This window comes from Sceloporus undulatus, chromosome 2 (assembly GCF_019175285.1).
Source record: "Sceloporus undulatus isolate JIND9_A2432 ecotype Alabama chromosome 2, SceUnd_v1.1, whole genome shotgun sequence".
Taxonomy (NCBI): domain Eukaryota; kingdom Metazoa; phylum Chordata; class Lepidosauria; order Squamata; family Phrynosomatidae; genus Sceloporus; species Sceloporus undulatus.
The window spans coordinates 47,892,946-47,908,477 of NC_056523.1; the positions used below are offsets into that span (position 1 = coordinate 47,892,946).

General features: G+C 41.5%; 1 protein-coding gene across 3 annotated transcripts in view; it reads left to right on the plus strand.

The window, feature by feature from the left end:
- The first annotated feature begins 6 nt into the window (after nt 1-6).
- IRAK2 (interleukin 1 receptor associated kinase 2) overlaps nt 7-15,532 on the plus strand; it is a 36,309-nt gene continuing 20,783 nt past the window's right edge. For all 3 annotated transcript variants that reach the window (XM_042452777.1, XM_042452778.1, XM_042452779.1), the window contains exons 1-4: nt 7-639; nt 5,346-5,525; nt 12,460-12,588; nt 14,118-14,209. In XM_042452777.1, coding sequence (XP_042308711.1) covers nt 399-639; nt 5,346-5,525; nt 12,460-12,588; nt 14,118-14,209 — 642 coding nt within the window. In that variant the 5' untranslated portion in view covers nt 7-398. The remainder of the gene's footprint in view (nt 640-5,345; nt 5,526-12,459; nt 12,589-14,117; nt 14,210-15,532) is intronic.

A 15,532-nucleotide genomic window follows, 5' to 3' on the forward strand; every position in this document is an offset into this window, starting at 1 on the left:
CCAGAGGAGCTGGCTTGAGTGGTTCCCCTGCTGCTTTGAGTCTCGGACCAGGGTCCAGGCACACTCTGAAGAAGAAACTTGACAAGGAAACCCTTTGGTGTCAGTTGGAAAGGACTCCAAGGGACACCACAATAACAACAACAACAGAGAGAGAGAGAGAGCTGGGGAAGAAGTTGGGCAGGTCACACTCTCTCAGCCACAGAGGGAGGCAAAGGCGAACCCCATCTGAAGAAGAAACTTGCCAGGGAAACCCCATGATAGGGTCGCCTTAAGGTCTCCATAAGGGAAGCAACTTGAAGGGACACAACAACAACAACAACAACAGAGAGGTGGAAAGAAGATCCTCTCTTTCTCTCTCCCTTCCTGGGCTGTTGGTTTACCCAGTGGATGGGGGACTGATGGCCAAAGGAGGAAAACACCAGGGCATCCCCACACCTGTCAGCTTGCCTGAGAAAGAAGAAATGGCACAACAGCAGCATCAGTGGTGTCCCCTTCCCTCGGTGTCCCCTGGGGGCCCTGCTGCTGCTGCCCCATCTCCATCGCCGCCCCCTGAATACATCCATAGCCTCCCTGCCTGGGTCCTGGAGGACTTCTGTCAGAAAATGGACTGCCTCAACGACTACGACTGGATGCGCTTTGGTGAGGAGCTCGCCTCCAACAGCCTTGATTTAACAGAGACAGGCCCCCTAATTTATTTATTGACCTTATTTATTTGCATTAATCCTCTGCCATCCCACTTTCTCAGCGGCTTTTAAAAATGGCCCGGTTTCTCTCTTTTACCCCAGCTGCCTCCTTCCCTTCTTTCCTTCCATTGCTGCAAAGTGCAAAAGTACAGTAGAATTAGAAGGATGGGGTTGTTTGAAGATGCATATGAAGCAGTTTATATGGGGAAAGGTATATATGTATCATTTTGCGTATATAGTCACTGAAAAGAAAGTTGGACGTCATTTCTTTGGTAGTTGCATCTTTATATAATCTACAGTGGACCCTTGGTATCCTCAGGGTTTGGGTTGATACCAAAATCTGTAGATGCTCAAGTCCCATTAAATACAATGGAATAGTATAACTGTTCCTTGTATAAAATGGCAAAGTCAAAGTTTGCTTTTTGGAATATATATATATATATATATATATATATATATATAATATTTGCAAGCCGTAATGATGCTTGAATCATGGATAAAGAATCTGTGGGAATGGAGGGCCGACTGTAGTTTGCATTGATTTAATTCATCAGGGGCAGACTCTCCTTCATTCCCTTCCTTATAAATCCAGGTAAAAAGAAACTTCTGCAGCCTCTCCTTACTTAAGTGTTCTTCTTCATTAAATTTTAGCATTAACTAACTCATTAACTTCCTCATTAATAACTTTCCCCATCTTGACCACATTTGATGTCACTTTGCCATATATGCCCCATCACTATCAATTGCTATAATTTTGAAACATGGGTATACTTCATATAGAGTTATATATGAAGATGATAAAAAGAGCTTATTTGGGGGAACAGGTGCAGCTTAGTGGGTGAATACATCATTTGTGTACAGATGTTTCTCAGCTTCATTCTCCTACTGGATTGATCAATTGATCTGTTATGTTTGCAACATACCTCTCCTCCAAATATAGTGGGCCCTTAGCATCCATTGGAGTTTGCATCCAGGACCCACCATGGATACCACAAATCCATGGATGCTCATGTCCCATTGTATACAATGGCATAGTAAAATAGTGTCCCCTATATAAAGTAGCAAAATGGTTTGCTTTTTAGAATGTATATGGTTTGGGAATTTTTCAAGCCGTGGATAACTGAATCCATGGATAAAGAATCTGGGAATATGGAGGGCCGACTTGTATACATTTATTTGCTACTTCAAAAATTAGTTATTTGTTATATTTACCTTCCACCTTTTTGCCGAAGAACTCAAGGCTCCTCCCTACCTTTTTGCCTGTAACAACTCAGAGAAGTAGGTCAGACTGAGAGGTACTTGCTAGTCCAAAACATGTGGTGAGTTTCTAAAGACCGATGGAGATTTGAATCTCAGTGGCCCTAGTTCTAGTTCAGCACTCTCACCAGTAGTCCACACTGGCCGGCCAGTATTGTCCAACAGGAAACGTCCTAGATGTCGGATGAGTGGCCATGCTGCCTCAGGGATTCTGAGAATTTTAACTTTAAAAAATCATATTTGGAAAAGTGTTTTCTAAACTTTGCTCTTGCCAACACAAAAACATGAGACACAGTTTGCCAGTTGCGGAGGAACTTGTGCTCACTGGACACTATTGTTGTGTGCCTTCGAGTAATTTCTGATTTATGGTAACCCTAGGTAAACTGATCACAGGGTTTTCCTTGCAAGATTTGTTCAGAGGGTGGTTGTAGTTACCTTCCTCTCAGGTCGAGAGAGTGTGACTTGTTCAAGTTCACTCAGTGGGTTTCTCTGGCTGGGCATGGATTTGAACCCTGGTCTGAAGAGTCCTTGTCCAACACCCAAACCACTGTGCCATGTTGGCTCTCTTGCTAATTAGGAAAGCTGTGCTTATGCCCCATTGTCATACTAGAAACTGGGGATTATAATAGGTAATCAAATAGAAACAAGAAAATTTAGCATTACATTCAGCATTACAGTGAATTCTTTAATCAGCTATCAAGACACATTGGTTTATTCAGGTTTCTGACCCCAAGAGCATCATTAGGTAGAGTGAAAGTTGCCTTACACTGAGTCAGACCTATCTGCTATGCTGTGTGGCAGAGTTTCAGGTAGTATGCTTTCCTAACTCTACCTGGAACTGATGTAGATTGAACCTGAAACCTTTTTGCATGCATGATTGCTACATTACTATCTCAAGACAAAAACTGAAGCTCGTGCAATAAACCAGTAAGTTAAAGACAGATAGAAAAGAAAAACCCTTTAATTAAACACATGTTTAATTTATGAAAGGGTGCCACAAAATGTTGAGGCAGTCATTTGTGTAGAATTGTGGCTTTAAAAGAATTATCCTTTCATGAATGATAATTCTATTAACAGTTATGATGGCTACAGAGAAAGGTGTTCCAAGGCAGAATGGCTCTGTTATACCATTGGCTGTGGAGAAGTATCCTCCACAGACTGTTGCGTCTGAGTTCTCCTTTGTGATTTTCTTTGGGGACATCTGGTTTGCCAATGTAGTAAGCAGGATGCTGGACTAGATAGCAGCGCTAGGAAAAGTTAGAGTATTGGACTATAACTCCCAGAATCCTGCAACAAGCAGGGCCACCAGGGGGATTCCGTTAGCTGTTGCCCAAAGAAATAACTTTTTCAAGCTCTCCTACGTAGACTATCTGCAGGACATTTCTTATGTAATAAGACTTTGTATAAGAAATCTTGCTACATCACTTCTAATTGCATTAGCAGCCAAAGTTCACATTACTTGGAATTTGGATATATGCAGCTGCATTAAAGCAAAAACATGAAATCCAAACTCAAATCTTCTAAGTACTGTGCAGTTTAACCAGATTATTATATTTATTTATATCCCACCCTTTTCCCGAAACTAGGACTCAGGGTGGCTTACACTACAGTATTAAAAAACAGGACAATTAAAAGCATACAAAAATAGTACATTAAGGTGTGATACAGACCATCCGAAAAGGGCGGCCTGCTGGTGGGCTAATTTCCTGCTGAGGGAAGCCGCAGCTGCCAAACCCCCGCAGCTTCCCTCTGGAAGAAAGAGAACCTAGGAAAACCAGGTTCTTTTTCTGCCACCATTGTTACATCACGAGTGCGCCAATGGCACACTCGTAACATAACTGACACGGTATGATGTGTGGACACTATCACAATGGTGGCACTCATGTACACGGGGTGCTGCCATTGTAGCACTGCCAGTCCATGCTAGGGTTAGGGACTGTGCGGTTGCCACATGATCCCTAACCCTAGTTGCGCCGCCGCCACGCTACAAAGGGTCCATCTGTCCTGGACCTAAAACAGAATTAAATTACCACAGTATTAAAACAAATTGTATGTTAAAGTATAAAATACAGTTTAAAAAGATAAAAGATGCCAACTAGTTCAGATCATAGCATCTGGTGGAGAGGGCATTTAACTCATTTTCCAGATTTAAATTGCTTTTGCTTTTCCCTTTGGTCTTACTTCATTGGAAGAAATATTTAGATATGAGTCAAAGTAAACTCGTTAATGTAACTATATGAAAGTTCTGGTATGTCCATCATCTATCAGGAAAACTAGTTTGGTTCAGCAAATTCTAAATTATTCTGGCTGAACCTCTAAAATATTCTGAAATATATATATACCTTCCTGTGTAAGAAATCACAGTCTTGCAGTTTTCTTCTGAAAATCTTGAAACCAATCAAAAGTTGCAGCATTGGGACATGATGTGTTGCATGTGCATGCGTATGAAATATCACAAGCACCTATTTTATTTTATTTTATTTTACTACTATTTGTGGTGCTCACACTTCATGCTTCTTATTTCTATCTCCATTAGCATGTTGGTCAGTGTTGGTTTCAAGGATTTCTTCTTTATTTTTATGATAATGAAATCATGGTTATTAGAATTACTCTAAACTCACCTTTGGGTGGGCTGCTTGTTAAAAGGAGGCGCAGAATGCTTCAGTGAACAGTTTAGCTACGTTTGTTCCCTTGCTCTTCATTGCAGGAAAGGCTTTGTCTTTGAGGAAGCAGATGTTGTTTGAAGCTTTCTTTTTCTTTCACAGTGGATGAGAGCCAGTGTGGTGTGGTTTGAGCCTTGGAGTATAACTGGGGACCAGGGTTTGAATCCTGGCTTGGCCATATAAACCTACTGGGTGACTCTGGGCAAGTCACACTCTCAGCCTCAGAGGATGGCAATGGCAAAAAAACAAAAACAAATAACCTCTGAACAAAACTTGCCAAGAACACCCCAGGTTTTCCTTAGCGTCGCCATAAGTGAAAATGAAGGCACACAACAACAGACACTGTGAATATGTGGGGTATGAGTTGCTTGGTAGTGTTCCTGAAGATTGTGGGATTAATGGTTTGCTGAATATTGCAGCGCTAAATGATCAAGGAGCTGGAGCTCTTATGGGAAAAATTACAGTGTTTGGTGATGTTAGTGCTTCACCTATAAACTTACATAGTAAATATTTTTCTAACTTGAAAAAATCAAATTAGTTATGTGCCAAATTCAGATACAATGAGAATCTAGATATCTACTTTCTCTGGTAGGTTGCTAGTTTGTGTCTTGTTTTTAAATAACCATGTTTGGTTGTAAACTGCCTTGAGTCTCAAACAGAAGATATATCCCACACTGCAGACTGATGATGATGATGATGAAGTTGATGGTGGTGATGGTGGTGATAATTGTTTTCTTTTTAGCATCCAATGTGATAACTGACCAGACTGAGCTGAGGAAAATAAAATGCATGGAAAAGGCAGGAATCAGTATAACAAGAGAGCTGATGTGGTGGTGGGGAGTGAGGCTTGCAACTGTCCAACAGTTGCTGAACCTTCTGCAAGAACTGCAGCTCTATCACGCAGCCCAGGTCATTGCTTACGGTGAGTAATCTGTTTTTATTTTTCTTCAGAATTACCTGGCAGAAGTTTATAGTCAGGGTCTAAATTCAGTGAAGGTCCCAAATTCTGTCTGATCTTAGCAGTGTTAGCCCTGGCTAATTCTTGGATGGGAAGGTGCCAATGACTACTAGGTGCTGTAGGCTATAGTTCAAGGAAAGAATTGGCAAAACTATCTCTCAGTATTTCCTGCCTAAGAAAACCCTGTGAAATTCATGGGGTCACCATATGTCAACAGGCAACTTGAAACACACACATACACAGTTTTTAACCATTCCAAATGTTCCTTCTGTTCCTTCTTTTCCTGATTCTGAGCTCAGTCTCAGTCAACAAATAGCTAGGGAGCACAAAGAGGATGAACAGACCTTCCATTAAGGCTGTCCGGGGGGGGGGGGAGTCGGGGCAGGGTGTCCGCATGACACACACCCCGACTCTGCCCCCAGGCCAGCATGACACCGTGTGCTGCAGCACATGGCATCACGGCGTTCCTGTGGCGTGATGATGTAGTGCCAAAGGAGCACCAAAAAGCTGCGGCGCTAGTGGCTATGGCACCCTTTCTAGGGCGCAAAAAGGAGCTACTTTTTGCAGCTCCTTTTTATGCCACGGAAAGGCGAGATCGGGGCTGCAGCATGTAGTTGCTGTGGCCCTGATCCAGCACTAAAAGGGGTGGTCTGTACAGCTCCAAAGTTACAAGTTAGAAGTACTTTTAAAAATACAAAAATGTATAAAGGCAACTTCTCCCTCATCATAAATCAGGAATATTGTGGGTACCTCTACACTGTAGAAATAATGCAGTTTGACATCACTTTAACTGCGGTGGCTTCAGCACTTACCGTGGTGTCAAACTGTGTTATTTCTACAGTATAGCTGTACCATGCATATAGAAATAAATAAGAAGATTGCATGGAGGGCAGGGGAGGGACAGTTATTGCATGTACAACCCAGCAAGATACATGTAGTTTCCTGGTGCCATTAAGTGGAACTAACAAGGGTTTATCCCTAAGACATTTGTTGTTTCCATGTCTTCCTGCCTCCTTGCTCTGAATAGGCTGTTTGCCACTTTTTAAAAAAAAATTGCTGTATATTTATATGATTTAAAAACCACCTCAAAGAATTGTTTCCCATCAGGTTTTTGGTGTGATAGTCAGAGATTTGTTTGTTCATTTATTGTATTTTTTAATTTTAAGTTTGTTTGCTATTCTGTCAGCTGCCTCTTCTTTGTATTTTCAAGATTCTATTTTCAGATTGGTCAAGCATAAAAACCCATAAAAACACTCTCTCAGCCTCAGAGGATGGCAGTGGCAAACCCCCTCTGAAGAAACGTGCCAAGAAAACCCTATGATAGGTTTGCCTTAGGGTCACCATAAGTAAAAAATGACTTGGAGGCACACAGCAGCTACACATTTTCATATTTATTTGTTCATTTTTGAAGATATTGTACTCTGGCCTTGACTGGTCTTGATATTGTTAAGTGGTCTTATGGTCATGAAAAGTGAAGTTAAACAGTTAGAAGTTAGCCTAAGTATATCTCACAATAATGTGAAGACTGTCCTTCCAGTGTAATAGTGGCCCTTTTTTGTAGGCATATCTGAAACATATATCTGTATGCAAGGTTCAAGCACATCATGGAACTGTTTCTCCATTTTGTGCAGTGACGTGCAGCCTGACTCAAGCATGCTCACTTCTCTCTCCTCAAAGAGACATAAAGTTTCTACTTCTGATGACAGGAACCACAGTTCTCCTTGAAGTCTGAAATGGGAAACTACCGTTTCTTATAGCCCCAGGAAAAGTCCTGTTGCAAAATGTGACAGACGCATGGAACAAGAATGAAGAATGACTCATCCCTTATATGCAGTTATTGCTTCCCTTCGTGACAAATTCTAGAATCCTCTTCTTTAGACTTGCAGCCAGTATGACAACAACGTATTGGGTTGTGGTGTAATGAAAGAAGAAAGAAAAAACAAGTAATATTGGAACACTGACAGCAATCTCCTCCGCAGGCTCTCTCCATAGGGCACAGAGTAAAGAAGTGGGACATGAGAGTTCAAACCTCACCAATGGGAAGGGCAAGGGACAATGTTTCATTTGCCTTCTGCATGCCTGGCCAAAAGGTCCCAAATCCAACAAATCATGGCTAGGGCAAAAGGTTGCTCCTGAGACTCTTATCCATACTGTCAGTTCCATAGAGCAGTTCCTTCCCCACTTAGCTACAGCAGCAAAAAAGAAACAGACACGTCATGGGGAGCTTGGAGGGCTGCAGGTGAACAGCTGCTCAGATGGAACACCTTGTGTTTTACATGCATAGGATCCCTTGCTGAAATCCAAGTTACTGCAATAGAAACAGTGTTGCCCTGTGGGAAATGGATCCCATTGCAGTCAGAGGAAGAACTATATGGACCAATAGCGCAGGCCCTGCATGGTTTTAACCAGTCCCTTTGGCACTTTGACACTTTCCCTTTGTGCTCTCTGATAGACCAGTCCTACCAGATAGGATTCTAGGAGTCATTTTCCCTTCTCTGCCACATCCATCCCTCATAATCTTCATCTCTCTTCCCCCTGTCCACTTTAACTGTCAGGTCATATGCCCTGATGGCAGTATCCATCCCACCTGTACTCTGAAGGGTCTGGCATTTCATAAAAAGGGGAGCCTGGTTGAGAAGAAAGGGAAAAGGTCCTCAGCCGTTGAAACTCTTTGCCCCCTATCATGAAGTCAGATCATGTTTTTGGTGGGTGTTTCTTATCTATCACTCTTTACCAACAAAGACATTACACAACATCAAACCCTTGTTTAAACATCAATTAAGATAGAATAGGTTCCAAAGGGGGAATGCACTTTGGTGGCATTACCAACTAGTCATCCCACCAGACCTTGTACGATGTGGACAGTAACATAAGAAAACCAGGTAGCATGTTTTTAGAGGCACTGTTGGAACCATCTCCATAGTAGGAACACTCTTACCCTTTGCAGCACCATGTGTCAGGGAGCATTGTAAGGGTACACAATCATTCCATAGATAAACAGCTGAAAGACATGATAATCATGGCTGCTTGTGATGGTCAAAAAGCCATATCCTTGCAAAGGAGACATTTGAAATCTTTTAAAAGACCTAAATACCTTAAAGGCACCAGGATTACCTGGCAGAGGTTTGTAACCAGGGCCTAAATTCACTGAAGGCACCAGATCCTATCTGATGTTGGAAGATAAGCAGGATTAGTCCTGATTAGTACTTGGATAGGAGACCACCAATGGATACCACATGCTGTAAGCTATATTTCAGAAGAAGCAACTGGTAAAAACCACCACTGAGAATTCCTTGCCTAAGAAAACCTTATGAAGTTCATGGGGTCACCATAAGTCAACAGGCAACTTGAAGGCACACACACATGCAGTGGCTGAAACAGGTATTTCCATGTGATGGAAGCAATCTAGTCATATCCAATCCATGGACCTCTTCAAAGTCTGGCAAGAAAGGTTTAACCAAATTTGCTATGTGTCTCCCCTATATGTTAAATTGTGGTAGTGATAGACCTTTTCCTTGGCTCGCTTGTTGCCCTGGATTGTTTGTTGCTTCATTCATTTCCCACGTAAGATTACTCTCCTAATAATCAGAAGAAAACATAACCTGATGAACATGGGTAAGAGACATTGGCTTTCTGGAAGTGGTTGGATTGCAACTTCCATCAGGCCTGGCAGCATATACAGTGGTGAGGGACAATGGGAATTGCAGACCAACGATGTCTGGAAAGCCACACATTCCCCATTGTTACAAGCTAGACACTGTTTTGATACAGCACTCATCTCTCCTTTGGCATAGATGCTGAAGAACTTGCAGCATTCATTGCACTGATGACAGAAGTAATTTTGTTTGACTGTTTTATGACTGCTTGCTGCTGAGACTGGTGACACAAATACCCACTGAATTTCATCTTTGAGAAATGTTTTCCTCCCTCTACATGCATGCAACAATTTGTAGCGGCTTGGTTGATGTGGTCCTGGAATTTCCAAAGTTTGCTCAATAATATAGGTGACCTATTTTCCTTCTGCTTCATCTCTTATTTCAGAAAATATTGAATCTTTAAAAGTTTCTGTTGCCTCTGTTTCAATGAAAACTTCGGCGCTTTACAGACTGCCCAAAAAAGGCGGCCTGCCGGCGCCGTCATTTGCTGCGCGGAGGAGCCCCAGCGGCCAAACCGCACGACTCTTCCGTGCAACAGAAAGAAGCTGCAAAATGCAGCTTCTTCTTGCAGTGCCCTTATGACACCGCAAGGCGCCAATGGCGTACTTACGACATCATAATGGCGCTGACACTGCGGACGCTAAGCGTCCACTATGTCAAAATGGCAGCACCCATGTAGAACAGGTGTCGCCATTTTTTACGCACTTGGCACGTACTAGGGTTAGGGGCATCCGGAAAGAACGCCCCTTCCTAACTCTAGTATGTGCTGCGCATATACTTTCTGCCTGTGCTGAACGGGCCTTTAAATTATTTTATTTTGATTAATTTAAATTACCTCTTTGTTGCTATGTGCCCCATCATGGGGTTTTCTGGGGCTGAGAGTGTGAATCATCCAAGGTCACCCAGTGGGTTTCAGTGGCCGAGCAGAAAATTGAATGTTGGTCTCCAGAGTCATAATCCAACACTCAGACAACTATAGCACTACCCTTTTTTTCCAAATGAATTTTCCATGACTGGAGAGTAGTGGTGATTTTGGGATTACTCCTTGTCCTACTCTGGAGTAAGATATTTTTTGTTAATGTTACTCCTATTCCTACTCCTGTAAAAACCTCTTACTCCTTACTCCTACTCCTAATCACCAGCCCTGGGGAAAAGCCCCGGTTGTTTGCAAGGCTGGTGTGTGTGTGTGTCTTTGCCTCCCAGTCCCTTCCCCAGTGCAATATAATAAAATTGTGTTTTGGTGTTTACATGTACAATATAATAACAGAAATAAGGAGTACCAAATATATTTTGTTACTCTTTATTCCTACTCCTGTAAAAACCTCTTACTCCTTTACTCATTATTCCTACTCCTATTCTCCAGCCCTGGAATTTTCTTATGAAGTTTACAAAAATCAAAATATAACAATGATGATCAACAATATACAATCACATAAAGTTTAAAGGTGTACTGCAACATTAAAAGCATGCAAAGAACAATTGTAAAAGAGTGACAAAAACTGTAAGGCTCAGCTCCACCATGCCTTGTCCCAGTGGCTGGTGAGAGCCCCTCTCACCATATATCAGCTGCCATTACTCTGGCCTCTGAGGGAGCGAAGAACACCCAGCTTTAGGTCCATTATATCGCCCCCTCCCCCAGTAGCTGGTGAGAGCCCTTCATTCCATATTTTAGCTGCCATTAGTCTGGCCTCTGAGGGGGAGAAAAGCAGCCAGCCTTTTTGTAGCCTTTTTGGCTGAAGGGTGGCATAGAAATATGCCAAATAAATAAATAAGGAAGACTCACAAAAAGTACCTTCTTGTCTGGATTGTTGTGCAATTACAATGCCACTTTTATTTGTGGAGGGGAACTGAACTGTCTTTCCCAAGACAGAATTTGCAGGAAAAGAATTGAAGTTTTGTCAAAAAAAAAAAATTACATCACACTTTTTTTCCATTGGAAAAATTGATCTTGAATATTATTTAGTCATCTCTCTGTGAGCAAGCTGAGTTGGAGAGAAATTTTCAGGCAGCAAATTTATGATACAGAAGCACATTCTATAACTAAGTGGAAACTGTTTTGAATGCCATTGTGAGAGAAAGGCAGAGTGAAAATCCAATAAATTAACTGTGGGGTGCAATTTTAGGCCCGGTACAGACTGGCGCAAAGAGCTGGTCTGAGGGCAGAAATTGGGTTTCAGTAGAGCGGAGTGTCCACACGCTTCTGAGCCATGCCGTGCTGTCCAGGCACCATCTTTGCATGCCGCCATTTACACAGCGCACATGATGACATCTCTCGTGCACCGCGTCGGTGCAGTGCACAAAGGATGTCCCTGCTCTGCTCCAGGACACTAATGGCACTTCGGCAGCGGCGGAGGAAAGAGCCGCATTTTGCAGCTCCTTTTTCCAGGCGCATCATGGCCGCGCTGGTTGGTTTGTGTGGCCACAATCCAGGGGAGAAAGGGGCAGCCTCTGGCTGCCCCTTTCTCCTCATCTGTATAGGCCTTTATTTCCTAAGGTGTTAACCCTTTTAAAGGGAAACAAAAATATGCAAGTTTGAAAGGTAAATGTGTTAGAGTTCAGCTTTCATCAGCAGAATAACAAAACTGGGGTCAGACTATTATTTAAAATCTGTCTTCCTAAAGAATAAAAACTTACTCAGAAAAACAATAAAAAACATGCAGTTTGTTACAAAACAAATGATAATGGCTTTAATAAATATATACATAAAATAACTAAAAACTAATCTAACCGGTGATGTTTTGGGTAAGGAGAAATAAATCTCTTCATCTTTTAAGATAGCAGGAAGATGGGACAAGCTACAGCTTACTGACTGCAGTTACTAGCAGTTTAGAACCTGGAAAGAGAGCTGTTGAAACGCCTCCAAGATTGAGTGATGCATGATAGATAGAAGGAGAGAGGGAGGGACAGAGTTCCTATCTATATAATGAGGGAAAGGAGAATTTAATGCATAAATAACATCATTTGGAAACAGAAATTGTTCTCCAGACAAGATTTTCACATGTCTCCAACCATCAAAGCAGTGAGAGGATCTCTTGCCTGCACTACTTTTCTGTATAACGAGGCAGTTGTGCTTCCTCTCTTGGCTAAGATGAAATAAAGAATCATGTATTTATTCCCACTTGAATCACGTTCCTCACCATCTGGCTGGGTAGGAGCCATCTCCTGCCACTGTAAGTGTGTTAGAAATGGAGAGAGAACTACACATAATCAGTCTCTATGGTGCATTGATTTTGTTCTTACAGGGACATCTCTCTCATTTGCCCATGATTCTGTGAGGCCCTCTCAACAGTGGAATTCATCACTACATCCAACTGGGAACAAACAGAAAAAGCTACCAAATGAGCCAGAAGTACTACCACCACCAGATTCAGGTAGAGTAGAGGCAGCACTTGAGAAATGCTCATGCTTTGGTGAAATTGTATGGGGAAGTGGTTCTCATCGAGTATTAAAACCACATTTGTACATGGTGTAAAATGTTTTTGTGTATCAAATGTGCCATTTCCTAATGAGCTCTTTCATTGAAGCTTTTGAGGTTTGCTCAGGCCTCCATTTCATTTGGAACAAACAAGACACATAAGTTGTTCATGCCACGGTGAGTTGGCATATGAAATGATCAGATGCAACATGAGGCCAGAATCTTTAAGAGTTGTGCAGCAGAGAGAATTTAAGCAAGTGCTGTTTTGCATGCCATAGAATTGCAGAATTGGGGGGGGGGACATATCCTCAGGAGTGTTCTCTTCACTGCAGCAGTTAAAAGTATTGAAGGCCTGTGTTAAAAAGCATTTGTTTCACCGATTAAAACACAACAAATTACCTGGGTTTAAATGGCAAAAAAAAGTATGATACACTGATTTGTGAATGAGGCATACAGATTCATTATTTCTAAATTCCTTTACAATAAATCTATCCTTGGTGTTCACAGGGCAGCTCCTATAACTTTAATATAACAGATCTTCAAGTTGGAAATGCTATTGTAAAGCTCCACCAGTATCCATTCTCCCTAACCTTCCAAACCCTAACTTTCAACTAAATCTGTCCTCTACAAACATGACTATTGCCTCGCTGGAGTAGAGTAGTGGGCACAGAGAAGCTCCCATCAACAAAAATAGAGTTGTGTGCACCATCACCCCTTCCCCATCTCTGTTGACAAGGCAGTTGTCATGTTTTTTGGGGGGGGATTGTGGCTGAATCAGTTCGTCTTTATTACTGTCTATGAGCAGCACTAAGCTATGGCTGAAAGTCAGGGTTTGAAAAATTAGGGAGGACAGGTACCTTCATCTCACTTGATGGAGCTTTATGGTACCTTGTCCTATTTGAAAATAAATTAAACCTTAAAGTTACAATAACACTGTCCTGGTGACAGCCAACGTGATGTAATCATTTGAGTGCTGGACTACTGGAGATGAGGGTTTGAATTTCCATTCAGCCATGGAAACCCACTGGGTGGTCTTTGCTAAATCACTCAGTCTCAGAGGAAGGCAAAGGCCAACCCCCTCTCAAGAAATTTTGCAAAGAAAATCCCAAGTTGTAATGACTGATCAGCCCTCACTGAGTTTTGTCTGAATTTTGTTGAGGGACTCCAAGGGGAAGATAAGTGAACATGCAGGGGATCCCACAGGTTCCATGAGTCCTACCTCTCCTGTATGAGTCCTTTCCCTAGACTTCAGTGATCTCTTACTATTCTATTTAAATTAGCAAGAGTTAATTCAAGTTTGCAAACAGAGTCAAGAGTGCGTGCAAGCATTTTTTTTTTTTTACTGTAGAGTAAGTTTAAAATGTGGAAGTATTTCTGAACATCTGTTTTTCATGGGGCACAGATATTCAGAACAAAACAAATTATTTCCTCTTAGGGTTGCACAAAGAGCTTGCTTTTTAATGAATTCCATTTTATCACTTTCAGATCCTGTTTTAAAAGCAGATGGAGGCATTCGTCCTTTATCTCCACCACCAATTTCTGTGGACCTTCCCCATTCCTTACGTTCAAATGTAAAGGTAAAGAGATTATGGCAGAGTATCTCTGTATTCCTTTCTAATGTAAAATTCTACTCTGTGAGCCAGTTTGCAGTATTTATATTTTTAGGTATACATTGTGAACTAAACCCAATTGTCAGTCCCAACAGGAATAATCCCTTTTAATCAATAGGAGCTTTATAAATCAACACTTTGGTAAGTTCAATGGATTCAATGGATCTACTGTAGTTGGCATTGACAACTGTATCTAGTGTCCACACTTTAAAAGGGAGTGAGGATATCTGTGGCTCCCTGTTGAGTATACTTTTCAGGGGCTTTCTCTTGTTTGCCACTGCCTGCTATATAAAAATACCTTATGTTTCAGATGGTAATGAAAATTTTGTGAAAGCAGTACTGCTGGATCTATTCTTGTATTATTCTTCTTCAGATAAAATTGAATACTTTAAACTTTTTTAAAATTTCTGAGTCAATATCAAAAGAGCACTAGAGCCACAGAATCCATTACAGAGTTCTAGCCTTATTTATTATTCTTAGCCCAAAGTCTTTTTCAAAGTGATACGCATTAAATCAAACCAACCAATTGCCGTTCATATGTTTTGGGCTGTAATTCCTGATGAACCCAAGCCAACATTCTCAGATGGCTCTGTGGCACAAAACACCTGGAAGGCACCAGCTTGAGAAAGTTTGCTTTCTTTGTAAAATAACTTTCCCTAATTTTGTTACTGTCAATAACAAAAAGTAATACTTTTGACTCTGTATCCACAGATTCTGCCATCCACGGCTTGAAAATATTCAATAATGGCTGAGGCAGAGAAGCAAATAGACCTCCCTTTTCAAATTAAGGTGCTCTGTGTCAATGTATAGCCAAGTTACTTTGGAAAAAAGACAAAAAACTCTTCGAGCACCTCTGCCTCTCCCTGGCATAAAAAATGCAATTATTATTATTACAAATGCAGTAACTGGCAATGTGTTGGCCTTCTATATTTTAATTAATTGCAGTGCCAGCTTTGCAAGGTAGAAAGTGTCAGTCTTCCATCTCACTAGTGTCCAGTACAGGTCCATAAATACTGGTTCCATGAAATAATGTATATTTCTATATGGAAAGTTGCATTTGATGAAGAGAGGTTTTTCCCCCCTCTATCTAAAGGCAGCCAGCGAGAAGGCCCTATCTTGTATCCCTACCAACCATACTTGTGACAGTGGTGAGACTAAGAGAAGATTCTCTCTGGATGACCTCAGGGTCCAGGCAGATTCATACAGGGCCTGTAAAATACAATCGTAAAATAAAATGATATTAAAATCTGTGCTAGTTGGATAATTCTTACCTGTATTTAATAGTTCTTA